At 44.1% G+C, this 27807-nt stretch overlaps 1 protein-coding gene across 4 annotated transcripts; it reads right to left on the reverse strand.

Moving 5' to 3' along the window:
- Window positions 1-713: 713 nt before the first annotated feature.
- SAMD13 (sterile alpha motif domain containing 13) lies at window positions 714-21760 on the reverse strand. Of its 4 annotated transcripts, XR_008578089.1 has the most exons (7): window positions 21708-21760; window positions 18011-18095; window positions 13849-13960; window positions 8644-9065; window positions 5994-6094; window positions 2817-2924; window positions 714-745 (listed from the first exon to the last, which is right to left on the reverse strand). XR_008578089.1 is itself a non-coding variant. In XM_054833890.1 (4 exons), the coding sequence occupies exons 1-4, from the start codon at window positions 21727-21729 to the stop codon at window positions 8922-8924; spliced, it is 363 nt and encodes a 120-aa protein (XP_054689865.1). In that variant the 5' UTR covers window positions 21730-21760; the 3' UTR covers window positions 7823-8921. The 4 variants fall into 4 exon arrangements, 3 of the variants coding, with proteins under 3 accessions (XP_054689865.1, XP_054689868.1, XP_054689867.1); XM_054833890.1 differs by lacking the exons at window positions 714-745; window positions 2817-2924; window positions 5994-6094 and having other exon boundaries at window positions 7823-9065; XM_054833893.1 differs by lacking the exons at window positions 714-745; window positions 2817-2924; window positions 5994-6094; window positions 21708-21760 and adding an exon at window positions 19950-20129 and having other exon boundaries at window positions 7823-9065.
- Window positions 21761-27807: the final 6047 nt, after the last annotated feature.

Below are 27807 nucleotides of genomic sequence, written 5' to 3' on the forward strand. Positions count from 1 at the left end.
TTGCAAAGGAAATGAAAAAAAAAAAAAAAAAAAGTATCTCTCATATCTCCTTTGTGGTGTGAATAGTTGCAGCTGTTGACTAATATCTCTGCATGTATTCTGACTGCATGGCTGCTGCTGCTACTCATTGGGCTATACAGTTACTATATAATTACTTTTATATTAATCGCTGAGGTGTTTGAGGTTTTGGGCTATCTCTGTAAGTTTAATTAAATAGTTTTCTTTAATAATCTCATCATGACTTCTGAGCAGGCAGGAGTCAACTTAAGTAACCCTATTACTTTTGGGAGTGGTAAGAAGACAGCTAGACAGACGATGCGTATCTGACTTTAGTAACCCCAGGTGATAGCTTTGGACATAGAGATAGAACTATACAGCCAACGATTCTCCTCTCGCAAACCGCGGCTACCACACTTGCAACAGAAATCCTGCTCAACTTCTGACAGCTTCTAACTGCTGCTCTCATTTCTCCGAGCGTCATTTTCACAGACTCCGTGTGACAGAGTGCAAATCCAGTGGGAAGCGCCCAAAGTTACTCCTGAAAACTGCAATTCAGCTGCCTTTGTGCCTTCTCAGATTGGCAGACCTGCAGGGTACAGTCGTTAAACTCATACGCACCAAAACTGAGGAGCATGTCTGGCACCAGGCGCTGTTTTGAGGTGCTTTGCAAGATAGGAACTTGCCTTGGTGAGCGGGACGTCACAGCTGCGAAGGGAAGACGCTGCGCACGGGCCCGAGAGATCTCCTGGAAAACAACAGGACAAATGACACCACAGGGTGAAGCCGTCCCAGATACGCTGCGCTCTGCTCACTAGCCAGTTCTGAAAGTTTTATTTACAACGTTTTAGCTTTTGCCAGGGTCATTCTTTCTTGTGTTGTGTTGTACTTGTGGGCTTATGTCTTGCTATTTCTGCTATTTTTAGGTGCTTGTAATTTATTAATGTATCTTTTAAGGGCAAATAAAGAGCAACAACAAAAACCAAACTAGTATTTGAATATTTACTAAATAAGAAATGAAACCATTTACTACTTATATGTAAATGCAAACATTGTAAGTAAAAGAAGTACGGTTTAGTTCAGCCAGTTTTACCTCACTCTTGTTCCAAATGACAGTTGACTACCAATAGATGGAAAAAAATAGATGAAAAAGGATCTTACTGAACACTTCAGCATTTACCTGTTTCTAAACAAGGCAGATCTTCACAACCCACTTCCTTTCTACCTTATGAGAAATTTATTGCATTAGGTGGAAGGTTTCCTTCGTGACTATTTGTGCCTCATTTGTGGGCTTGTAAGGTAGTGGAGGACTAACCTTCATGGCAGAATGAGGACACAAAGCAGCAAGCAGCTGTTTATTTAGACTTTCCCATGGCAACAAGCACACATGTACACTCATGCAACGTGGTTTCTATAAACCTCCACAGACATGCAGACATTCAGCAAGTCTTTAAAGGCATCTCGGCACAGCTCCCTCCAGCACTGCAAACCTGAGTCACTTACGTGGGCAGATTGCCTCTAAAGAAAGTACTCAGGCAATCGGAAGTAGCCCACCCAAATGTTCCATATGGCAATTAGATTCAGATAACAATGGCATAAATCATTCTTGACAATGGGACTTAGCCAGACTTACTTGGGCCTGAAACCTGACCGAATTCCCACTGGCTTCATTAGATTCAGTCTCCACAATGGACTGGCGTTATTTTAATTGAGAGAGAGAATTTTATTCAGTTCCTGTCCTGAGGAGCTATTCAAGTTGCTTACTGTGTTTTATGCAGAGGCAGCTGTGATGCTTTGCTGATGAAATCACACTTGACAAAAATGAGCAGCAGCTAGCAGATCGTAAAATTGCCATTTAAAATGCATCTTCTTGCTGAAAACATGAACCTTGCTGGTCCTGGGCTATACCCAGGAGTTTGTAGGGCCTGGAGCCTCCTACCAAGAAACAGGGTATTTCAAGTGCACAAACATCTTACTATCATTTTAGCATCCGACTCTTTCACATCCTGTTTCTGTTCAATTCCGATAGCTGCCCTGGACAGTCCAACCACAATCCTCCTCAGCTGCTGATCACGGTCCGTGCGCAACCAACGTTGCGTAGATAAAATGCACTAGCTAAACTCCTTAGTCAATATCTAAAACAGAGATGAAATGTCACCATCAGGGTCAGTACAAATGATCTGTCTTCATGCGCTGTATTATCCTACATGTATTCAAGGCTACCTGCCTTGTGTAAACACACATTTAAACCTGTCAGTTTTTATTAACTACTACAGTTTTTTTTTCTTGTTTAAAGTTGTCTTTTTTTAAAAAAATCTTGTTTTTATCAGGAGTACAGAATCCTGATTCTAAGTTGAACTGTGCTGACTTAAAGTGACTAAAAAACCCCTTTCTGGCTAGAAATCTCAATATAAATACTTTTGAAGTTAGAATACCACTATATTTGTGTACATAAAACAGCAGTCATCTTCTTCCTGGAAACTGCACAGCTGTATCTAGAAAGGAAACCTATTAAATGTCTCCAGTGATAGGATCAAAAATGTCAACTCACATCTCAGCTATAATTAGGATATAAAATGCTTTCTGACTCTGAGATTGACCCTTACCATTCATAGCAGGCTGAGAAGGAAAAGACACACACGTACCTGAGTGCACGCACACACACACACCTGGTCCCATAACTATAGATATATATATTAAAAATATATATGTATAAATGGCACTTACTAGATCAGCTGGTGTATGACTGATCTATGGCAATCAAATACAAAACAATACGAGCTGGGGTTAGTTGTTACATAGTTTTATTACAGACTTACAAACTCTCAGCTGCATCGAGTTGAAGCCTGCCATATTCCCTTCAAGATCCATCCCAAATTACACACCAGGACAGCCGCTCACCTCTGCCAGGCTCACGAAAACACCGGCTGTGGAGAGAAGCAGGAAAGGGGCACAGACCCTGTTGCTGCCTGCCAGGGAGAGCTGGAGGAGTACTTCACAGACCTGGGGGCAGAAGCCAGGGTAATCATTCAGTCCCGTTAGCTGACCATAGCAGGTCAGGTATTGCTGCAAGGAAAGGGACAGGCATTGGTAGCCCAGGCCCTGATGGATGGAGGTGCACAGGGGAGCCAGCCTGGAATGGGAACAGAAGGTAGCAGAGGCAAGAGAGACTAGAAGATAAGCGGGGGGGGGAGAGGGAAGAGGGGGGAGAAATACAGTGATAGTAAAAAATATCAGACAAATATCAGACAAATCAAAGAAGGGAGAGAACAGAAAATAAAAAAAAAATTAGTGAGGACAAGTCTCTCTCCTATCTGACTGCTTCAGAGCTGAAAACAAAACCCCCAAACAATATCGGAGGGACTCAAAACTAGAAAAATAAGGGGGTAGAGAAGCCTTTGGTACAGAGGGAAATGTAACAGCAGAATCCAGAGCGCCTGAGTACTGAGGGGGGCTCTGCCACCTCTCATGAGTGGCACAAGGCATGCATTCCCACATCCACAGCTGACTGAAAAAGCTCAAGTTTTAACGGCCTTGTACTCCTGAAATGTTTCCAAATCTTCTAGATTACACACATTTCCAGGTAAATTGGCAGGTGGTATTTATATGGAAGGGAGGAGGGAGTAGAAGAGGAGTACGCTTGCAAAACAGGGTCGCTACGCCCAAGCACACAGCCGTTTCCACACTTCTCCCTACGGTTTGGCCACCAGCTGGGAAACAAACTCAGCTACAAGTTCCTTATTCCTTACTTCCTTCCTCCTGCCGCAGTGTACCCTTACAAGACAAAGCAATGTTGCTCTTGAATCAGAGATCAGCGCAAACGATGAGCCTTCCCTCTCTCTTTTGATGCAATTTAACTGCTAGTGTCAGGGGCATCCTCAGCATAGCAAGTACTGCAGAGTGTTTGTAGAGGGGCAGCTGGATTATAGCAATCATCTGAAAAGGGGAAGAGAACATCTTGAGATGAATGCAAGCCTGCCAATGCCAAGACATTTGTTGTTGCCTTATCAGCAGATCAGCTGATGATACAGCAGTGATAACTGCTGACTGTTCCTTTAACAAAGATGCTCACGAGTGCAGCATATAAATACAACAGTGGTCTCCAGTACTCACCGGCAGCCTTCGTAGCAATGAAACTCTCACATGGAGACCAAGGGCCACTTACAGCCTTCACGGTGCTCCCCTTGGGCTCTCCAGGTGTTTGAGGTTACAGTTGCATTCCCCAAATTTACAGTGTTTACCAGCTAATGTTATTCCGGGAGTAAGTTGAATACACGTCTGGGATCCAAAGGAACGTCACTAAATCAAACAATTCTCTAATTATAGGGGCTAAGCAAAAAAGAATTTAATGACCTTGTTACATTATTATATTAAAAAGAACACAGCCTTTCCCAACAGGAATGAAAGCTGTTTATTAAATCAGTCTGCCCATTATTCCAATGGAGACTGCCAGCGGGCTAAAGAGAGCCACCACCCTCCGCACCTTCCTCAGGGGGAAGCTGCTGTCAAAACTGAGTAGTGCAGAGGTGAAGGTGCACGGAGACCTTCGGTGTGATGGAACGGGACGTGGATGGGCTCTCCTGGCTGACTTCCCCAAGCACCAAATCCTCTCGTTCTGTTAGATGAAGTAGAAGCCAATCCATTGCCTGGGTAAATTGTCCCGAGGTGAAGGTGACAGGGTAGAGCACACATTTCTTTCTACCACTTCATTCATCCTGCTGCCTACTGAGCCAGTGACAGTTACACTGTTCACATGCACATCTACAGTCAATTAATTTCCCACGACTTCTGGCCCAAAACCCATTCCTGGAAGGGAAGGAACTGCTGTTCTGACTTGGAAGTAAAGAACCAGAACAAAGTGAGATGATGTTTTTCTGGTCCTGCTCAGACTCAGCCTTCCAATTTTAGACTATATTACCATTTAAAAAAAAAAAAAAAAAAAGAGAAATAAATTTGTAGCTTCTCCCAGACTCACAGAAAGTAAGACCCCCTACTTTTCAAATAACTGTGACTGTAACTTAAGTGTGACAGTGGAAAGAGGAGTATTGAAGAAAATGGACTAATTAAATGCTGATTTTTAAAAAGAGGAACAGGTAAAGGACTTGGTAGAATTTGAACATGTTAAAAAAAGCATGGAAAAGAGAAAAGAGTTTATTTAGCAAGTAATCACTGACAGCGAGGGCCTAATGTGACATTTTGCCTGGGCCATTTCTAACCAGGAGCGACATGTGGGTGGCTACTCCCTTCACTACAGCTGCTGAGTCTTGTCCTATAATTCTAAGAGCAAAAAAATTTCTACAAATTGATAAAGTGCAGCACATTAGAGCAAACTGTTTTAAAAGGAACAATAACACACAGGGCTGGGAGATATCAGCAAGCAGACAGAACAATTTTCTCTGGGTTGAGAAAGTGACCTTGGTGGACCGGCACAGCCACAGCCTCCAGACTTTGCCGAGCTGCCTTATATGTGCTTTATGTGCAGTACTTGGCACTGTATTTGGATGCAAAGAGAACATGCTATGCACTGTGTATCTACAGCTTGAGAGGAGAGCGAGCATCAGAGCTGATGAACAATACCAATATATATTTCACAACCATCATACCAAAAAAGACAGTGTAATGTTTTCAAATCATTTTTAAGAGTGCTATTGTGGTATTATTGTGCACTTGTGGTATTATGAAAAGGGTAAGAGGAGAGACAGGGAAGAGGAGGACCTTGGCTGCAGCACGTCTCTCTGTTCTTGTGCTGATCAGCAGCAGGGAAGGGGAGCTGACTGCTGCTTTGCTCCTTAAAGCTGCCTTCAGGAAGAGGCGGCCACTCTCTAAAGCGCTGGTTCAGTGTGAAAGCGAGGAGACCTGCAACAGGGACCATCGTCACCCTCACACACAGTACCAGCCAGACATCTGGCAGCCTAACCACCACCCAAAGCACAGGGAGGGCTTTTAAAGAAGAGGGACTCTCCTAGCTGCAGGATCATGAAGGGGATGTTACAAACCGGGTTCCTGCATAGCTCTACGACTCTCAGAACTGCAGTAGTGACATGGTATCCAGTAATGCCCATCAGTCGCTTCCTCATCTCAACAGCAGCTGTGTTTTCTGCAAGAGGAATGGTAGCTAAAAATAATCTGGCTTTGACTTCCTCTTTCAAACCCTCCACTCTCTTTTAAAAAGATTTTTTTGTTCTCCCAGAAACAGCAACGAGAATGTAACAGACAAAAACCAGAAAGGTCACCTGCACAAAGAGAACAGTGGCATTAGAAAGCTCAGAGAACAGTAGGAAACTACAATAAAGATCAGGGACGTTAAAAAGAAATTGTTACAGTTCTGAGTAACATCCTCCAAATTCCCTTTCACACTTGCAGCGAGCTTTCTGTTCAGCTTTTACTTGTATATGAACCAGTTAGTGGCGCTGATCAAAAGGGGAATACAATCTGGATGTTTCTGAATGCAATTCATTTGCTTATTAAAACATGTTAAAAGAAAGCGCAGTGCTCAGAAATCACCACATAAGCTCTCAAGGCTGTAGAGTGGAGATTTTTACTCCCTGATGGAATAAATATATTTTAATTCTGAGTCATCCATAGATCTACAAAATGTGTCAATCCCACACCAAACATATAAATTAAGAAAAAGAGAATATTCAATTCATCCTTCAGTAGCTTAGCACTATGTATTCTACACCAACAATAATTCTACAAATACAGGGCTCATAGGCATCTCCGGACTATGTGCAGCTGCTTCATATAATCCTCTTCATAAACATACCTACTTCTGTATTAAAATATTGAAGAGTTACATGTATAATTTTTCAATTCCAGCCTGTAATTAACCTGATACAGACTGTACCTGAGAACTCCCCAGGGCAGGAACAATGCTCTCTATTTGAATCTAGTCTCCCAGAAAATCCCTACTCCCACTAGGTATCTCTGAACACTACAAAACTATAAATAAAGTCGTAAGCAGAATTCTGACTGACTTACAAACCTGCTGCTAACGGACCAATACCTGAAGTGAGCACAGTACAAGGGACAGAAAGAGAAATGGTGAATATTTCCCTGTCTCCTATCATGTATCTCAAATTCCAAATGAGTATGTTGTACAATGTAAAGGTTAGAAAGTATACAATAAAGCACACTGCTGCATAGTTTATGTAACATACCATGAGCTTCACCTACAGCACCACTTTTAACGTGGCTTTATCCCTTCTCAAATCTCAGCACCAGAAACCCTAAAGGAACTCACCTAGGGCTTGGCCAAGGCAGAGCCACCATCTAGGCAGGAGATTACAGGAGCTTCTCCTTCCTTTCCCTGAATCCTGTTCCCACTTGGCAGAAAGCACCACTTTCTCTTACCTTCTCCCTTCTCAACTGCACCCCCCCCACCATTTCCTCCCACACCATTTCCACTTTCACCACACTCTCCTGCTTATTTCGTACTTCCCAGCTCCTTTGCTCAGCCTCGCTCATGCAACCCCACATCCCCATTTCAGGGGTCACCACAAAGCTCTCTGGGTGAGAGAAGATGGCGAGCCTGGACAGTGCTTAGCACGACCCGCGGGCTATCTTCCAGGCGATCTGGGGTAAATCACCCCGCTGTACCAGGGCCAGCACAGCACCTCTGCACCACTGACAGCTCTAGGAAGGGATAAGAGAAGCACAGATGTTACTGGTCAACTGTGACCAGGGCTTCTCCTTCAGCAGTATATAACGCTAGATGAGAAAAAGCAGAAATAATGAAATCTTTCAATAACTTGGTAGGTGGTGTTAAAAGTAATCACAAGAACACAGAATATTAAGTAGGTTTTGGTATCTTTTTAATGGGAAAATGGAGAAAAACAGGAGCTCCAATATACTACAACAAAGAAACAGAGAAAGTAAAAGATCTGTAAAGTAAACTGAATCCAAACATAAGCAATGCTTTATTGGGATATAGCAAGCAACTTATCAAATAGGGAACTGGTACAAACAGATTGAACAACACTCTCTTTTAACAGAGATGTATGATGATGAGACAGCTTCTTTCAGTTTTTAAAACAAGTATTCAAATTGTTAAGTAAACCATTAAAAAAAAAATCAACCATTACAACACCAATGACAGACAATATTAAAAATGTGCAGAATTTTACTCTTTTTACAAATTTCTGCATAATGTTAAAAAACAAGTTATCATAAATTAAAAAAGGAATAAAATGAAGCTTTTTTGTTTTGCAAAGCAACACAAACTTTTAAAAACCAACTATACTTTACATAGAACTACTATTAAAAATAGGTGAAAACAAGCTGCAAATTTAAAGGACAGCAAAAAATACACAACCCAGTTTCACCTGTCAGCAACGCCTTCTGCTATCGAAGGGGTTATGTTAATTGTATGTACAGCTTTAAACATTGCAGCATACCATGAGTAAACCTTAATAAGGTCAAAATAGGACCCTCTGCAAAAAAGGGTGAGTTGGCAAGTGTCAGTCCCATCCTAAAATTATAAGGAGCAATAATTTTAGTAGGTCTTTAGTGTAAACCAAAACTTACTTTAATTGGTTTCTCTCTCCCAAAGATGCATGTAAACTTTATTTGGGTTTTGGGGGGTTTTTTGGTATTTTAATTCATGAAATCAAGAACATGTCTGGCTCAAAAATGAGAATGACATACCTCTCTTTTGTTCTGGATACAGTGATGTAGCTATCTCAACGTGCTCACTGACACTTCCTAAAAGAGAAAATCATTATGTACTATGTAAAAAATACACACCACCTCTCTCAGTTCAGACTCAGTATATAGTATATTGCCAACTCTATCCAATAGGATATATATCGTAATTTGGTTTAAATTCTTAAAAGATATATTCTCTCTTTACAAAGTTCCATCACATGAAACCAAATTGCTTATTTATTGTTTGAGGCACAACATGACCCCAATTAGACAATTCGCTATAAAGAGTTGTTCTTTAGATGTTGTGTCTGTAGAGGTTTTACGTGATATTCATAGATTTTCAGCGCAGGCCCCAGTTTTAATGAAAGTCCAGTCAGTACATCATTTCTTGTCATCAACAGTAATGATTTGCCATCAATTTCCTGTAAGAAGAATTAAAGAGTTGATAAAGACAAATTTACAAATCTAACAGATGAGAACAGTCATGCAACAAATGGAAGACTACTACAGAGGATCAATGAGAAAAGAAATAGTAGCCTTTATTTTCCTGAAACTGTATTTATAGAATATAGAATATTTATAGAATTTGCTAAATTCTACTGTCTGCTTTTCAGGTGCTCACCTGTGCTGACTAAGGCATAAATACTATTTAGTATGAGCCTCATTTCAAAATTGCCTCCTTGTAAATCTGTTTCAAATTAATAGGTACATGTGCAGATTGCCTAATTATCAGCCATTACGGGAAGGATATTCTTAAGAAGGTGGTTTATGAAGTGCATTTCAGAAGAATTACCATTGACAGCGATATGCGAGTTTGGACTAGTCAGTATCTGCTAATAACTTCAGGTGCCTTTAAAAGGCCTACCTTCCCATGCATCCTGTGAGGGGAGAGGACAAAAAAAAAAAAAAAAAGAAAAAAAAAAAGACTCCTGCCATCAGAAATTGGAGAAGGGCCTAACTGTGGAACTCAACACTCTGAGGCAACTTCTTTTCCTCCACTTACAATGGAAGAGGCTAAAAGCAGCAACTTCCCAGCTTAGATCTCAACAACCGCTACTTGTTCCTGCTTAAAATTCCCACTTTTAAATCACAGATGCGTGGGGTGGTGTGTTTTTTCTTCCCTCTCTCAAACCTTGGCTTTCTGACCTATTTAGATTAGAAATCACGTAGGCTTTGGGGTTTTTTCCACCTCAAAACCTTGTTGCATGTTTGAAAACTACCTGTAAATGACTTTTCAAAGGTCAAAATGGAAGAGAAAGAATCCATGTTCCTCAACACCCATTTCCATCCTTTTCTTTACAAGTTCCTACAGTTCAATCACACTGCACTAGTCAGGAAACAGGAGCTACAGCTATACAACAATGCATTGACCAGTGTCTCACAACACAGCCAGATCTCCCAGGGTCGTCATAGCCCAAAGAAGTATATAGCCTTATGGCATTCTCCTGCACTGGACGTCACTCTGCTGTTGCATTCTTTTGTACTTTTAATAAAAAACCCATTATTAATTGTTGAATTTGTTATCAACAGCCAATAACCAGTTCAAATGCTTGCATATATTGTTGTTGTCCATGATAACATATCGCCAAAATTTTGTATTTTTATAAATACTATTAACATCACACATCAATTTGTCCCACTGCAGCATCTTCCTTAGAAATATTAAGTGCTGTCTTGGAAATGTCAGAGATCCCATCTTTTATTGCAACTCAACATGAAAAAAGGAAGACTTATATTAGAGTTCAGCATGAATTTGTCCAGACTGATCTCTCTTACAATTTGATAAAGTTTATAAATACAAAATACATGGACAAATCACAACATTGTCAAAGATCAGCTGAAAGTGGAATTTCTCCGTAAGAGATATGACTGCTAATCCCTCAGAGGAGCGCAATGTAACAGTATTTCTAAAAGAAAAAAAGTTTCCAACTTTTTTACCCAGTTATAGCAGTTGCCTCTTTCCAATTACTGTTGAGAATCTTAATGGCTAAACCCAGTTTACGTCCTCTCTTTTCCATTCGTCACAATTCTTTCTGTATGAATGTTATGAATATTTTGCTCATTGCTATGACTGATCTGAAGTTGCCTTTTCTGCTGCTGTTAAACGATGCTATGGAGGAAGAACAGCCTCCAGCTTGGTAGGATCCAAATGAAGTAAATCTAGTACCTGGAACAGGAGAAACTCCAAGAAGAGGATAAAAGCATCTATTCCTTTCCCTTCTTCTTCCACAGGGTTTTACAAATACAGCTAAGAGGAAAGCATGGCAGCCAGCATGCTCACATGCAGCTCTGCTAGAAAGCAGCAGTAGACACAAGCCAACATCAGACCCCAATTTCCCTTCTGGTAAGGCATTGCAGCGAGGCCAGCAAACTACCATTGGGTTACCTGGCCTTATCTGGCTATCGCAGATAGCTAAGAAGCCACATAGGCAATAACGAAGGTCAGGCATAGCGCTAGCATGTCTCAAGACGTGGCAAACAGCTTCAGCCTTTGAGTGAGCCACAGCCCTTGTGCTCCCAGGGCTCCTAGAGAAAGCTCAGCCTTGTACTGGCAGGCGGCAGTTCTTTGAAGGTGTTCGCACCCTCATCCTGCATCTGGTCTCTGCCTCTCTCTTTAGTTATCCTGTGCCCCCAACTTCTTGGCTTGTCTGATTTGCTTGCTGATGTTATGTTTATTTTGTTATTGGGCAACATCTTGCAGTTGAATCTGTTTTCATCTGTGAGCTCCTTTGACTTGCTGACATGAGTGGAACTCCAAGAAGGAATAATGTATAATCATTATACAACCATCACTTCTTACCAGCACTTACAATATAGTTTTAATAAGACATCCTGAGGTCCTTAAAATGTCTTCTCATATTCCTTAAAAGGTTGTAAGAAAAATTCAGGTCTTAACAATTCTTTGAATCACTTGCTTTAGGCGAGTCCAGATGTATTCAGATTCACCAAAAGAAAGTGTGGACTCAGTTACTGCTGTGTAAAAGATGAATGTAATAATAGATCTCATGATTACATTCTGGGTTATGGATGTTGTATAAGAAAACCAGTGTACCCCTACTGAAGCGGTTCAGTGAAAACAATTTCCCAGTGTTGTAGATGAAACAAAATACTTTCCTTTACCATTTACAACCTCATTCCCCTTCCAGTACATATTCAGGGCAGTAGCAAATCAAATGAATTTAGGGTTCTGGGGCCCAGGCAACCTGCAGTACAAATGGCAGAGAAAAAAAGAGATGGCCAGAGCTTCAGCTGCATGCCTGGTGACTCTATAGACAGAGGATGGCTAAGGGTTCGAAGTGACCCTGACTGCACTGCCATACCTGGAATTCCTGGGAGATCCTGATAATAACACCATAAGTAGACAGAGTTAAAGCTAGTGGCTAGTAAACAGTGTAGAAGAAACAGAACACCACTACTGGTAAGAGGTTAGCAACAGGGCTGTTCCTGGTGCAGATAGGGAATGGGCTGGCAGAGCTGGCATAGAGAACCAGGCACTTGCCGCTCCTCCTGCTGCTAAGGGGATGGAGGGGGAAGGAAGTGGCAATTCTGCTGCGAATGTCCATCCCACATCTCCTGGACACATCCTGGTGGCAGCTGTCAGCCTCTCTCTCCAAGGCTTTGGCATAAAGCGAAGTTGGCAGTGGAATCACAGCCACATTTCTGCCCATGGCTATCCTAGCAGAGCCCTGGCAACACATTGCTAAAAAGCAGCTTACTTCAGCTATCCTCCTGAAGCCACTTGCCCCCACTGCAGAATACTAATAAAACCTTTACACTCTACTTCTATGCTGCTTTCCATCAGGCTGTTGCAAATTGCTTTGCCAAAACTCATGAGTTAGCCTCACCTTGCTGCTGCAAGATCAGTAGTAATTACTGCAGTATTATTGACAAGCCAGCTGAGGTGCAGAGAGGTTAAGATATTTGATGAAAGTCAGAGGTATCTGTCAGTATGAGGAAAAAACCCCAGAGGCCGCAATTACTTTGCCTGTGTGTTTTTTTAAGCCACATTTCCAGGGCTGTTAAGGAGACATGGATGCTGGTATTAAGGAACAGATACACTTAAACAATTTTTTGCCTGTTCACCCATCTCCAAATTCTGAAAAATTAGTAGCAGCTGCTGAAAGAGCCTCTCTCTGCACCCTGCCAGAGAATTACCCAACACCAGGCTTTTCACCCCCAAGAACAAAGAGCTAAATTTAGATACTCTGTTATACTCATCAATTACAATCAGATGGGATTTCACCGTCCAGGTGCTGGAGGTCAGCGAGATTAACCTGCCCAACAGTAACGTTATTACACATTAGATGTACAGTTTCCCTGCAAAGCTGCCAATAACTTGCACTAGCTCAGCGCCTCGGAAGGTCAAGCCATCTATTTTGATAACTAAACACAAGTGTTGGTAACTGATTTCCTGGTGGTCGCACACAAGCCTATAGACTTATCAGGGAAGGTGCTGAACTGACAATATGGAGATCCAAGTTCCTTCTCTGTGGAACAGGTGGGCTGTAGGCCAAGTAAGCCAACTTCCCTACCCTGCCCCACTAATACACCTTACCGGTGTGCTGACAGGCGAGTTACAAGGGCACATGACTGTTAAACTCTTTGCTGATCTAATCTACCAAAAGCAGCCATCCATTAGCATCAGCAGTTACAAGGCCCAGAAATGAAGACCCAACCTCTTTCTCAGAGTGAGTCCTGCAAACAAGCTGCTCCTGTGCCTAAAAAGATTCTTCCCCTTTATTACCAACTTGCCCTTTCCCTGTTCACTTGCACTGCCAAGTTCAATGCAGCACAGCAGCCCCTTTTTACCCTAGGTCGTCAAGAGCAACTTGCTGCTTAGGAGCCCCGGATTTTATAAATACTCATGAGTGTATTTGCACAATACGCTCAGGAAGAGGGGAATTACCATTCGCATTTTGAATAACAAAACTGGGGTTGTACAGGGAGACCAAGCCAGAATATTTGTTTAGATTCCTCACCATTCAAACGACTGTTTTAAACAAACTCAAATCCATTATCCACACCCTGTAGAACAATATTACTCAAAGATCATAATCCCATGGATTTTCACCCAATAACAGACTTAAATCCCCCCAGTAACATGGGATTTTCACACCCATTTAACAGTATATAACCAGGTCCATAACAAAAATGTGCAATGTGAGAAACTGGTGGCAGTAAAAAGGTGTTTCCTTACAGATTTACCTGTTCTTGAAAAGCATTGGCTTGTTCTTCAAATCCAGCTGTTCTGAAATAATTCACAACATCGATAACAGCCCAGTCAGCAGGATCTGGAGGTCTCCCATTCTCTACTGAACTGCAAAGTGCAAATCCAGACAAGTAATCACTAAATGTGTGCAGAGCGTCTGCTGCTTCTTTATGCACACCCTACGTACACCCCCTCCTTCCTTGTTCCTCCAGGAAAAGTATCCTTTGACACCTCCCCCCACCCCAATACAGAACAGTCACTCTTGTTCTCTTCCATTTCAAAGACCTGATGCTGGGGACAACTGAGGTACCACTCCCTTCAGAAAAGAAGAAAGTATACAAATCTTCACATCAGCCACAGGTAATCAGTCAGGATCTTTTCCCTGCAAGTGTGCTGCCTTTGCAGTTGGAGAACAGAGACTACCATGACTGAGGTACCAAATCCCCGTCTTTCAACACTGCAGCTTCTTTTCAGCTACCAAGTACTTATAAAGAATCGCAGTACGTGGACTATTCTTTTCCCAGATGAGACTGTGCTTCCTTGCAACATGGGTAGAAACTACTGGAAACCATCTTTACCTTGGGGGGGGGGGGGGGGGGAGCACCAATGATTGCACTAATTCTCAATATAGAAAATTTCCCAAAATTGTTTTTGGACTCATCTTTGGGCAAATCTATGGACTTCTTTAATAGCTATAAATCTGAGAAAACATCTGTTAAACACAGAGTGAATTCCTTCTGTGACTGACCTCTGGCAATTGCTTTCCACACTAGCAAAACCACCCAATCATTCATATTACTATCCTTATCCTGCATTTCTTTTCCTAACCTGCCATCACCCTATCTCAGATAACCTTTGTGTATCTGCAAATTCTTGGTAAAAAAGACAGACAGTGAGCTTGATTGCCTTTCCTACAGCAATTTAGGGGGATGAAAAGCAAGACATCAAAAGAAAGAACTTCTTCAACTAGAAGTCTCAAAGTTTATGCCACACATCTTCCACTGTTCTGCATGCTTAACCATAATACTAATGAAGAAATATGAAAATGTACAGGTCAGGGCAGATGTCAGAATCCTGTCCATTTCAGGTCCTGAAACTGAGAGGCAGGACTTTGATTTTTCAACAGCACCAGCAGAAAAGAAACACAGATTATACTCTCCTGACAGCACGTTTGTTCTGTCCTTCAATTTTTTCTTTTCCAACTGTCACAACCTCTGTCTTGCCTAGACTTGTATGTCTTTCAGCAAAATAACTGAGTGAATCAAGGGCCAACCATTCTTCCAACCAGCCATGAAGAGAATCACATATACTGCCTCCCACCACTGTTTCTACAACATCCCAATTTCTACAACTAGCTGAGCCCTGGGAAGGCAGACTCATGAACACAATGATTTTTGCTTCTCGCCTAACTCTTGGAATGTACCTGTCAATACGGCAACAAATTCTGGCCCTAGGAACTCACACCACAACCTCAATATCTCCTGTATCTGCACTTGGCCTTCTAAAAGCAATTTCTTTCACTTATCACATGGAATATACACATATCTCTGAGCAATGAGCAAAGGGCCAGAGTTCTTACTTCTGCTCATCAAATGATGACTTACTTCATGAATCACTTCACTGATTGTGATTACATAGAAAGGCAACACTCAACAAAATTGAAAATGAGAATATCTGGCCTTATCAGAGCTGCATTTTTAAAAAAAAAAATAAAATCAAAGAATGTTTTTCAATTAAGATTTTTGGTGTTGTGCACATTCTGAGGCTTAAGAAGTAAAATGTGAAAAGCATTACACAAAATCTACACATATTTGTAAAAGCAGCGTTTGAAGCGTTATATTTAAATCTTTGCATTTTCCCTAAGACATAGACTATCACTTTCAATAAATCACATTCTACTTAAAATTAAAAATAAACAAACAACCCTTCAACAATTCAAAAAAAAAAACCCAAAACATAATAAATCCTATAAGGTATTTAATTCTTCCTAAACAGCAAATGAAAGATTTAATCTGTAAAAACACCTCCTAACTGTATTTTGCTTGCTTCGCAAAACACTTTAATTTCAAGCTAAATATGGTTCCAAACCCTCCTTCCCACAACTTTGTATTTCAGCCCAGGTGTGTTAGTTCTTCACGTAACTCTTCTTTTACCACTAGGGAACCACAGCTTGGTCCAGCCCCATCCCAGGCTCAACTGCAATGACTGTAGGGGCTCTACCTTAGTCATTAACTAATCACAGGAAATAATTGCAAGTTTGTACCTCTAGGAATAACATCATGCTGGACCTCAAGTGGAGCCAATTTCCACAGCTACGGCTGCAGAAGACTCAAAGGCATGTGGCAGACTGTTGGAGGCTGGCTGGATTTTAACCCTTCTACCCACACAGATGCTCATTTGGCTCCTACGCTTTAACAGCCTCCTCCTTGCCCGCTGTTGCACATGGCTCTATTCTTTAGACAAGAAAAAGGAATATACAACAGCCATGGCTTAGCTGTACACCGGTTCATGCCAGACATCCTGGATGCTCTAAAATCTTAAGAAGACTGGCATTTTAGGCTTTATAACGAGATACTAGATGCACTGATAATGAATAAAGATGAGACTTGTCTGCTTTTCGCCACTGTCCCTGTGCCTTTATTGCCATCATGTGGCAGAAACAGCAAGGCCTGAAAGGGTATAGCTGTGAACAAACAGATTTTATCCAAGCTATTTATAACCACTTCAACGAAGTGCTAAATACTTCCTTTGTAGATATGTGCACATACACACTGTATACATTCATTTAGAAACCACAGCTCCTGATCAGTTTAATTACAATCCCCATCAGTTTTAAAAAGCCATCTTTGCAATTAGTAGTTGAGCCTTTATCACCTAAGCCTCAGGGGAAAATGATTAAATGTAAACTGTCCTTGCTTTGACCGCCTCCTTTCTCCTCCCACCACAGAGTCCTCATTGGAGGAGCAAGACTGCAGACCGAAGGTGGCTTCTGAGGGACATACACGATTAATCTATTCATAGTCACTGAATAGGGAAATGCTTTATGTTGGTGTGGTGTAACCGACGTCAAGTGAAGGGGGAGCATGCTGATTTTAATGGCTGCCATCAGATCTTCTGATGCTGTGTCATAATCAGGTGTTTTATCAGCATCCTGAAGTGACCATTATTATTATTATTATTCACACTAGTGCCTGGGAGCCTAAGCATTGTCAAGTTTCCTTGGAAGGCTTATGCAAAAGAGATCTGAAGGAAAAGAATGAGGTGCAGCTTTGCAGAAGTGTTGCAGTTTAAAAGGACAGACTAAGAACTCTCTCTAGTACTTTTTTTAAATACATCTATGTATCTATCTCAGGACAGCTTCTATAACCCTAAAGCAGCAAGGCCAAATATTTCCACACAGAACTCCACTTCTCAGATCATAACTTCATTCAGAATTGTTAGTTCTAATCTAAGAATTGCTGACCTTTGAGGATACAGAAATGCCTCCAAAACAGTTCCTATCCCTTAGCCTGCAGCCTACCACACTAAAGAAAATTGTAGAGCAGTGCACACCATGTCTCCATCTTATTCCCACCCTATGTCTGAAGTAAAAAGCCAGCAGTTTAGGGCTTCTCCAGCAAACAGCTTAAAATATCTGGTCCAGAAGAGAACTGACACAAAAGACGTATGCTGCTGCTGCTGCTACTACTTCACAGCTCTAGATGGCTGGGCAGTCAGCAGAGAAGGGCGTATGTCTCACTGAAAGAGACAGAGAGGAGACTTCCACACAGGACACTTCTCGCCTTCAGGCATCGGTTCTGCAAAAGCCACTAGCAGACAGGTGAGCAGAGGTAGAGTATTGGTTACAGTGCTACCACTTGCTTTAGTCTCTGGTTGAGCAGAGAAATCAATGGAGAAGGGTACACTCCTAACTTAAGTTACTAGCTTCTACATCTCTCCATTGCTATCAGTCCTCCCACATATCATTTTTAATCAATTCAGTGCCCAAGACTCTTCTATTTCAAAGATGGAATACAATAAAAGTAATTGAGAACAAGGAAGGTTTGAAATGAGCGAAGATGGTGGTGCCCACCATTGCCAACTGCATCAAGTCAAAGGAAAACTACAATCAAAATCCATGTGCTGTTTACATAAACTGAACACTACAGATTCACTTACTTTTTGACATCCAGAGAGCCATTTTCCTTGTTTTCCATGTCAACAGCTAGCATGGGGAGGATAGAGGTTTCTTTTACTTCGGCAACTGATCAATAGGGGGGAAAAAAATTGTGTTTAATTATTGGTAGTATGAAAAGAGCAACATAATGTAACAGAAACAAGCATTCTACAGGGACACAACCATGTTTCCACCTGAGAGCAAAGGTGCTGTCAAAGACTGCTTTCCTCAGAAGCCTGGAAAAGCTGATAATAGCTAACGAACTACAAAAAGTTGACTTGTGCCTCAAACACAAGAAATATTTCATGCCTGAAAACCAAGGAAAATAATGTTACATTTGATCCTTTTTGAACAAACTATATTCATACACCTAGAGATTGATCTGAAACACATAGCTAGTTATCAAGAGAGTTGATTATGCCTTCAGTCAACCTGCTATACAGAGCATCCAAACAGATATATGATCTGATCCCTAGCGAGATTTTGAAATCCATAGCCTTGTTTCACAAATGGGGAATCTGGGATACAGATGAGCACAAAGTGACTTATACCCATCTCACACGTAAAGCTAGTAAGCACAGTCACTAATTGAATGCCAAACTCCTGAGGCCTAAATCAGTATCTTATCCATAAGATCATCCTTCCTGCGCTAGCACAGCTTCTGCTATAGGTATGGTATACTGAACTCTGAAGAGGAAAGGAGCGTACGAAGGACACAGGAGAAAATCCAGTTTGTTTCTCTCCTTGCAGCATGCTGGAGTACTTTCACCACACAGCTTTTTCCACCACTCCACAGAGCATGCAGAAATTACTCAAGCCTTTTATTTCTGTTCTCAAGTAAGCCATTTCTATTTCAGAGAGCACCAAAGAACTAACCAAGGACTCGGGATGTTCTTGCTGTAGCATTAATGGATGCCAGTGAAATGTCACAGAGCGCTGGGAAGTACAGAATAGGGAAATCACGCTCTTCGGCTAAAACTTTGCAAAAATAGAGGATAGCAATTAATACTGCCGTTAAAGAAAAAAAAGAAAAAGAAAAAAAGACCCTTTATTATACAGCTAGCAGTACGTAAAGCACCAAGAAAACAAAACAGTAACAAACTAATCGAAAAGATGCTTCTTCCTGCACCGCTGACCAAATAACTCAACGCACTCCCTCAAATCACTTCTTGGTTCACCTGAGGTGACTGCCAAACGACAACCGCACCGGTCTAGCTGCAGAAGGTGCCCTCGCCCCGGCCGCGCAGGACCCGGCAGCCCACGCCGGGCTCGGGGTAAGGCACGGCACCTTCCGCAGAGCCCACGGCCCCGCGCAGCCACCCGGCCGTCGGGGGGCTCCCGGGCTCCCCTTCCCCCGCGGCGGGCGAGGAGACGGCTCCGCCGGGACTGTGTGACACGCGTTCACCATTTTTCAAGCATCTCCGAAACCGCTCGCCAGGCAGCACTGCACCACATTGTCATTTTTGGGCTGGGGGGGGGAGGGGGGGGGGGGAAGTAAGACAGAAAAACCTACCTACGAGCAACTAAACCAAAGCATTGCTACAGGCTGCTCCGGAGCGGCGGAGCCCCCGGCTCCCGCCCCCCCCCGCCGGCAGCGGGGCGCTCTGAGGCGGCTCAGTTTGACACCGGGCAGCAGCCCCGCCTGGCTCCCGGCCCGCGTGACGCGGCCGCCACACACGGTCCGCACCAACCGCCGCCCGCGTCATGGCGGACGTTTTAAAGGCGCAGCGCTGCGCCGCCCCCCCCAACCCCGGCTCGGTCGCGGGGGAGGGGGGCCGGGGCGCCGCGGGGTCCCCCCGCCTGCCGCCCCGCAGCAGCCCGCTTCCTCGCAAGCGCCCGCACCGCGGAGGCTCGGGAGGGCACCCCGGGAAGGTTGTGGGGCTGAGGGGGGCAGCAGGGACCGACGCCTCCGGGGAGCGGCTTCCCTCCGGCAGCGCTTACCTGCGGGGGAGCGGCGGGCAGGGCGGCGGCGGTGCCGGAGGGCTGCTGGCACGGGCGGCCGCAGACCCGCCCGCGGCACACGGCCGGAGAGGAGCGCTCGGTGCCAGATTCATGACCTGAGTTTCTTGGGACCTCCTTGTAAACATTGCTACTCCTCCTACCAAACGGGGTGGATGTAGTAACGGTAAGAGTCGGGAGGGAGGGCAAAAATAGAGATATTTTTTGAAGGATGCAGTACCGAGCCAAGGAAATTTTATACAAGGTGGGAAATGGGAACAGATTTCCAGATCTCGGAAAATGGATAAAGTTACATAAAATTAATTTCTAGAATGAGTTCATCAACTTGCAGGTGAATAGCAGGCACTCGGCTTTCTCTGGAACTGGAGCATCGCAGGCTCAGGGTGTGGGGAAAGAGCAGCGACTAAGGACAGCACAACCGTGCCACCGCCACCGTGCCACCGCCGGGACCAAGGAAAGAGATGGAGACAGCGACTCCCAGGGACAGCTACATCTGTTACTTCTGCAAGCACCCTACTTACTTAACAAGGAGACCCACAGATACCCACGGGATTTCCTGTACAGTAAGGTACAACTCAAAGTGCCTACAGGTGACTAAGTCTGCCCCCCTGGCAATAAAATCTCTCCTGCAGAGATTAATACAAATTTTGGCAAGTTTCTCCAGCAATCGCACTCCCCCCCCGCCCCTTTCTTACACTGATTTTTAATTTCTTCTTCCAAATTTCCATTGATTCTGGATGCTTTCTAATGGCACAGAAACGTTACATGGATAATGTGCTGTCAGTGGTAGGGAAATGAAGTAAGCAATACCAATGAACCAACATACCCTGCCATCCCCGCACACGGGCTTTGCAGACTTCCTCAGCACCAGGGCTGCGTCCCAGCCATGACTCCAATGCTATGACCTTTTAACCATCCTTAACAGTCTGAGTTAACGCAAATTTGTGGGATGTTTTACTTGCAGAATTTCCTTCCGAGTCAAACCACTCAAATGACACCCTTGCAGTGCACTGCGAGGCAAGGGGGACGTTACAAGCTACCTGGGGATTCGTACAGAACCAATGGTGACTTCAGCCTGATCTCTGCAGAGCAAGTCACAGCTCTGTGACACAAGTGCCCTAGCCAGCACTGACGGACGGAGCCTGCTGGCCGGCAGAGCAGGCGTGGGGCTGTCCCAGGCACCGTGCATCTGCCTCGCTACCAGGAGAAGCTTTCTGCATCCTGGCTGTGAACAGAGATTCAAGTCACCTCACTGCTAACCGGACACAGTTACAAGCCCTAAAATCACAGGAAAAGTGCACTTTTGTGCAAAGGAATGCAGACATGACTTCCCCAACCGTTTCATTTTGCCTCACTTACATGCAGCCAAATAAATAACCAAAGCTTGCAAAAACCATTCAAATAATGGGACTTGAGTATCAATACGAGCGTTGAGAATGGAGAGCAGTGGGAGTCCTCGCCGTTTTGGATTTTAAATAAATGCAGATAAACAAGTTAAATAGAGTATTAAACATACTGCACCCTAAATAAAACCCTTTTACTTCACATCTCAAAGCGTACTGAAAAACGTGGCATATTTGTGTTGGACAAGCAAGCCATGCATGGGAATTTTTTTTTCTCTCTCTCAAGAAATAAGCATTCTAAATGAGGCCATAATGCATTTTCTGCATCAGCTGGTTTCTAACTTTGGTAATGAACTGACATTTGATGATATAAATATAAACCAGCTATTTTACTCACACTCTCCCCTTCCTTCCATCATGTACTTCAATTAATCCTTGGAGTATTCGAAGTGAGGCTCACACAGTGCGTGCATTCCGTCTAAAAGACCTCAAACAGCAGAGAAAGGAATTTGAAGATGACGGGCAGTGGAAAAAAATTCAATGTGGAGCGTGATCTGTGGTTTGTATTTTCATTCACTGGGGTAAGGTAATTTAATTAAAACAAGATTATGTCTTAAGGGAGACAAAGCAGGAAAGTGAATTAGACTTTTGTTTGACTATTTGCATCCCGCTTCTGGCAAAAAAAACGTTTCCAGGCCACATAGGGGAAAAAAAGCGAGACCAGGGTTCGTAGATCCACATTAAAGGGTCAACCCCGCATGTTCCTGAACTTCTGCTGTTACACAAGGAGAAACACGCAGAAGTCAGTGGAGGTGTGACTCTGTTTTCTGGGTATTGCAAGATGCCAGATTTCTACTGAAAAGCTATTTTTTTTTTCCCCTGGAAGTGACAGCAGCACACGAAGACAAAACACATTGCACATGTGACTAAGGAGAGCGTAGCACCGTTACCTGTCCAGCAGGTACCGAATTTCAGCTCCCCCAAAACAAAACAAAGCCCTTGCAACCCTTGTTATTCCAGAGCCCTGGGTAGGAACATGGTTAAGCACGTTCCCGGGGAAAGCTACGTGAGAAAACAAGGAAGGACTTCTGTGGCTTCACGCCGAGGTAAGCTAGGAAAGCTCCTCTGCGTAGGCTACTCTTACACAGGGCAGAGCGGATTGTCTCCGCGTACAGAATACCTCTCTCTTTGTCACCAGGGCCTGCAGGGCTCAGCGCTACCGCGGGCACCGAGAGCGGCCCGGGCCTCACCGGACGGGCCCCGGGCAGCCGCCCAGGGCGCGAGGCGGCACCAACGGCCGGCGGGACCGTTACGGCCCCCCCGCGCCGCCCCGCCAATAGCCGCCAGCCTGGCGGGCGCGGGGCCTGCTGGGAAGGGAAGTCCCGCGGGGGCGGCCCAGCAGCGCGCCCTCAGGGCCGCCGCCCGCAGGCACCGGCCGCGACCAGCCTGGGACGGGGCTCGGCAAGCAGCTGGCTGCCGTCGGGAACTGAACTGCAGCGTGGAATAAACGCTGGAAGGTGCCATGCGTTTCCTCTGGGTGTTCGGGGAGACATTTCGGGGCTGGCACTGATCGTTTGTGGTTCCCGGGGGCCAGGCTGGAAATGCTGCTCGCCCTGAGGAGATGGCCAAAATGCTGAGAGATTTCATCCAAACGTGTTTAGCGGCCAAAAATCACCAGCTCCTCTTCAGGTGCAGCACTGGGGGCAGGGGAAATGAACAGGGGGCACGGGCTGCTTTTAAGTAGTTCCTGTCACAAATGTGGAAGCGACAGGTTTAAGCTGACTGCTTGCCTCCCAAACTGGATTAATTTATAGCTGTTCCTAGTCTATTAATAACAATAGTCTGAAAATCTCTTTTGCATCATTTCCTTCCTAGCAATACAGGACTCAAAAGGGACCTTCCAGACCGCGGAGTTTGATCTCCTGCCACGGCAGGCAAACCCTCACATAACCACATCTGCATCTTGCGCCGGTTTTGAGCCTGCACGGAATCTCACCCAGCTCCGCCAGTTAGGAGGCCTGTGTCAAGCTCCCCTTTACTGGTGGTTAAGAACTTTTAATTTACAACTTGAAAAACACAATTTGTTCCTGTAGTAATATTGTTCAATTTAATAGTTGACTTTTCTGTTTCTCTGGTATTTACTTGCTTACATAGACTCAGCTGTCTGAATGACACTTTTAGACTGTCACTGTAACAAGCTTTGCATATTCTGAGCTCATTTCCCTTTCCTCTTTGTGTGCATTTGCCTTCCAGGAGCAGACATTGGGAGCTGCACCCTGGGGTGCAGCAGGATCCCAGCAGTACCTTCTACCTTCCCTGACTGCTCTGAACAGCCCCTAGCTCCACACCACACTTCTGGAGGTCTTTTGTCACACATGTTTGGCACTGATGAGTTTAGACATCCTAGGATTGGCAAGTACCTCAGGTCTTTTCCACAGTCCCTGGCAATTACTATACACCCAGAAAGAGGCAAAATCCCTGTTGCTGGTCCAGGTTTCACCTTTCCAACACTCTGCTCTCAGAAAACTCTCTTTCCCCAGTTAAGATCTTTTCCACTCCAGTCCGTATTCAGGGATTGGTCTAGCTGATCTCCAAGCCCCTGCTGTTCTGCAATTCCGTGATTCTTTCTAGTTTGCTTGGATGGAATTTTGCCACTTACCTTGCTCCACAGCATCGACAGCTTAATACCCATTGTCCTGCTCTCCCTTCCCTACGTCGGCATTGCATAGAGGAAGGAGGGACAGTTCCAAGCAAGGTACTCCAGTCCACGCATGGAATCCAGCAGTGAAACACCTTCTCTTGGCCAGGAAGGTCATCCAAAAGCCGTGCTGTGTCTTCTTCACAGTCCTCTTCTGACCTGCCAGGGTTTTCTGCATGGCTGAGCATTGTCATGTTGCTCTGAAGTTCTGCATAAAGCCTAGACAAAAGGCCAAAGATAGCGTTGGTGTAAAACAAGTGTGGAGGGAAGGAAGGCAGAAAACCCATGGCAAGAGTACAGCAGTGTGTCTTGTACCAACCTGGCATTCATTTCTAAGGCAATGAAGTTGAAGTGCCTGTGTATGTACTAGGTCAGAGCACAAGAGCCAGTCAGCCTCGATTTATATTCCATGCGGTTACCTGGGTACACTCTTATAAGGTAAAAATCAGGGTCCATAAATGTGCAAAAAGTTTTGTAAAAGCTCTGGGTTTCAGGATCAGTGCGTGGGTTAAGAGCTCTGCAGGTGCAGAGTGCCAAGTCCCCCAAGCCTGGCAGGGAGGAGCACTGCTCAGATCTACTGACAAGGCAGTAATTAAAGGGATGGCAAAGACCCTCTGTTTTTTCCCCAGAGTCCCTTAAATCCTTGCTTTAGTATGCTAAGGTCCCTTTTACACAATAAGCATTATCCAGCCTTTTTTTTTTTTTTTAAATTTTTTTATGAATCTCCAGTAAGATGACTAGAGTTGCGCCCGCTTCACACCAAGCTAAAAATGAACACGTACAGCAGCTGCCTGCGATGCAAGGCCAGTGGTACCTTTCTGCTTTTGCTTCCTCTGGTTTCCAAGACTGAATTGTTTAAATAAATCTTCCTGCACGTGAATTATATCCACTTCACTGAGAATTTCCTGCCCTACTTATTTTGTTGTGCTCCTTCTTATTCTGGTAGTTGCTCATATTTAACAAAGCTACTGTCCAGACTTAAGCACTTGTTATTTTAAAGCTTGTACTTTGTATCAAAAAAATCATTGTATACAAACACAACTCATTCTGCCCATACTAGCAGTAGTACCTGCCACATACTTGCCTAGCTTGTGAAAATGTAGCAAGAAGCTTATAAAAAGTATTCCTATGAAATACCGACATTGTAAAACAGAATCCAGGCTAATAAAAATATTTTATATAAATATGGCTCAGACATCTTAGTGAAATCGCTGTTAAATCTATGGGAAATCTGAAAGGTAGCATTTTGGTTGTATGAGGCGAGGCAAATGAAAAAGCACAACATGCTGATACACACAAGAATGGAAAAATACACTTATAGACAGAAAAATGTCAATAAAACAGAGGCAGAAATCTCAACTATATTTCAAACACGACATTAAGAAATCAGTACTAGGTTTCCCCCACGTTGCTGGGAAGCTTTTTTCCCCAGGAGTGAAGATCCTTCCTATCACTGAAAAACCATCAAAGCTGGATTTTGACACCTCGGCGGCCCCATGACCCGCTGGGTGACTAGTGGTGACAGCGCGATTCACAGGTGCCTTTGCTGCGGGGAGGCAGGAACCCGACCCCTGCCAGACATCTCTCCCCTGCAGTGGGTTTGGCACTGGATGCTTCTGCTCCTCCTCCTCCTCATTCTCCTGACAGTACTTACAGGGGTGAGGTTGCCATCTTCATAACAGGGCAGTGCTGGCTGTAAAGCTGACTCCCGATGCCTCGCCACCCTCCCGTACGAGCTTGTACTTCCCTGGATGCCGTGCCTGGGAACTGCGCCCAGCGCAGACCCTGAGGAGGCCAGCGTACCTACGAGCCCGCACAGCACTCACACACCTTTTCAAGAGACAGAGGAGACCCGCACCCAGACCGAGGGAACGTCCATCGTACACACCTAATCCACAAGCTGGAAAATACTTTCTACATGGACAGCCCCAAATACCTTCTCCATTTCTAAAAACCCTAACTTACGTATTATTTTTACAATAGGTAAGACTAACATCTAGTTTCCTCAGTAGCCACCCGACACAGCAATCAGAATGTGCCAATGCAGTTGTGCTGAGCTCTCCCCTGCCACGTTTTAACCCAGCAGGCAGCGAAAACAACCACACAGCTGTTTGCTCACTTCCCCCCAGTGGGATGGGGGAGAGAATTGAAAAGGAAAAGGTAAAACTCGTGGGTTGAGATAAAGACAGTTTCATAGGACAGAAAAGGAAGATGATGATAACAACAACAATAATGATAAAAGAATATACAAAACAAGTGATGCACAGCACAATTAGTCACCACTCAGAGTTGATGCTCAGCTGGTTTCTGAGCTGCATCACCTCCTGGGTGCCCTCTGCCCCCCTCCTCAGTTATATACTAAGCATGACATCATATGGTATGGAATATCCCTTTGGCCAGTTTGGGTCAGCTGCTGTGGCCCCTCCCAGCTTCTTGGGCACCCCCACCTTCTTGTTGGCATGGCAAGCTGAAAAGTCCTTGACTGCTTGGCAACAACTAAAGTATCAGTGTGTTATCAACATTATTCTCATCCTAAATCCAAAACACAGCACCATACGAGCTGCTAGGAAGAAAATTAACTCTATTCCAGCCACACCAGGACACCCCCATTTTCAACACAGAGACATCAAGAGCCTTCTCCACACCTGCCCATGGAGGTTTCTGCTCAATCATACACACTTTCTGGGGTGTTGTGGAATTTCCTTTAAAAGCACTGTCGTAACATTCTCACATCACCTTCCCATCATGAGGTTTTCTTAGAAGCCAAGGTCAGCAAGATTCAGAACCATGTATACACTCAATAAAGAAAAGAGAAGCAGAGGCTGAGTCCCAAACCCACCCTGGTATCAGGAGTCCAGCTGAACCAGTCCGTTCCTTTATGATTTTCTTCTAAAAAAATATTCTGAGCACGCACAGAGATCCACATGACACTCGGATAGTGGCAAGCTCTTGAATGGTGTCTGCCTTTGCTAACTATAGCCATTGTGGGGAATGGTCGTATTTCAGGTGTTTGGGCAGATCAGTCAGTGAGTTTCTGGGGCAGTGAAGTTTTCCCACCAGCTCTCCGGTAGGCAGAGTTAGCCAGCAGCAGGCAGTTTTAGCCTGCTTTAGAAACATCCAGATTTCTCAGATTTGTAAAGCGCCTGTGTCCTGGTAAACGCTGGCATCTTCTGTACACATTACAGTTCTGGTATAACTGCCAGAATGGACACCAGGTGTGGAAGACCAGACATATGGCATTTCTTCCGTTGATCAGCCATGGAGGATGCTGCTCCTCCACCCACCGAAAGCACCCCAGACCCAGAGCAGGGTGTTTCCTGCAGTTCTCAGTCACTGCTGCCAGTTATGGGGTCTCTATCTGCTCATAGACACCAAACTACGAGGAAGCCGAAAGAAATCATGGCAACGCTACAGTTTGTGTGTAAACATGACAGGTCAAAGGATGCACACGTTGCAAACGGCACCACTGACTGCAAGAAAGGAACCGCTGTTACGGCAGGGTCAGCGTTCCAGTCGCATGTTAGGTCACCCTGTTTCCCCTCTCTACTCTCTCCTTTGATATAAGCCAAAATTGGTTGACAAGGCTCTGATCAGAGATGCTCTCAAGAACATGTTTGCTGTAACTTTCTCTCCAACTGGTCATATCATTCAGAAAAATATTGAACAATGTTTTTTGCCTGTAAACATTATTAGTAGAGATACATCTAGATTTGATCAGCATCCAACTCTCTAAAAAAATGTATATCCTCTCCACTATAAATACTATATGTTTAATGAACCACCTTAGAAACCCTTTTCA

This window comes from Grus americana, chromosome 8 (genome assembly GCF_028858705.1).
Source record: "Grus americana isolate bGruAme1 chromosome 8, bGruAme1.mat, whole genome shotgun sequence".
Taxonomy (NCBI): Eukaryota; Metazoa; Chordata; class Aves; order Gruiformes; family Gruidae; genus Grus; species Grus americana.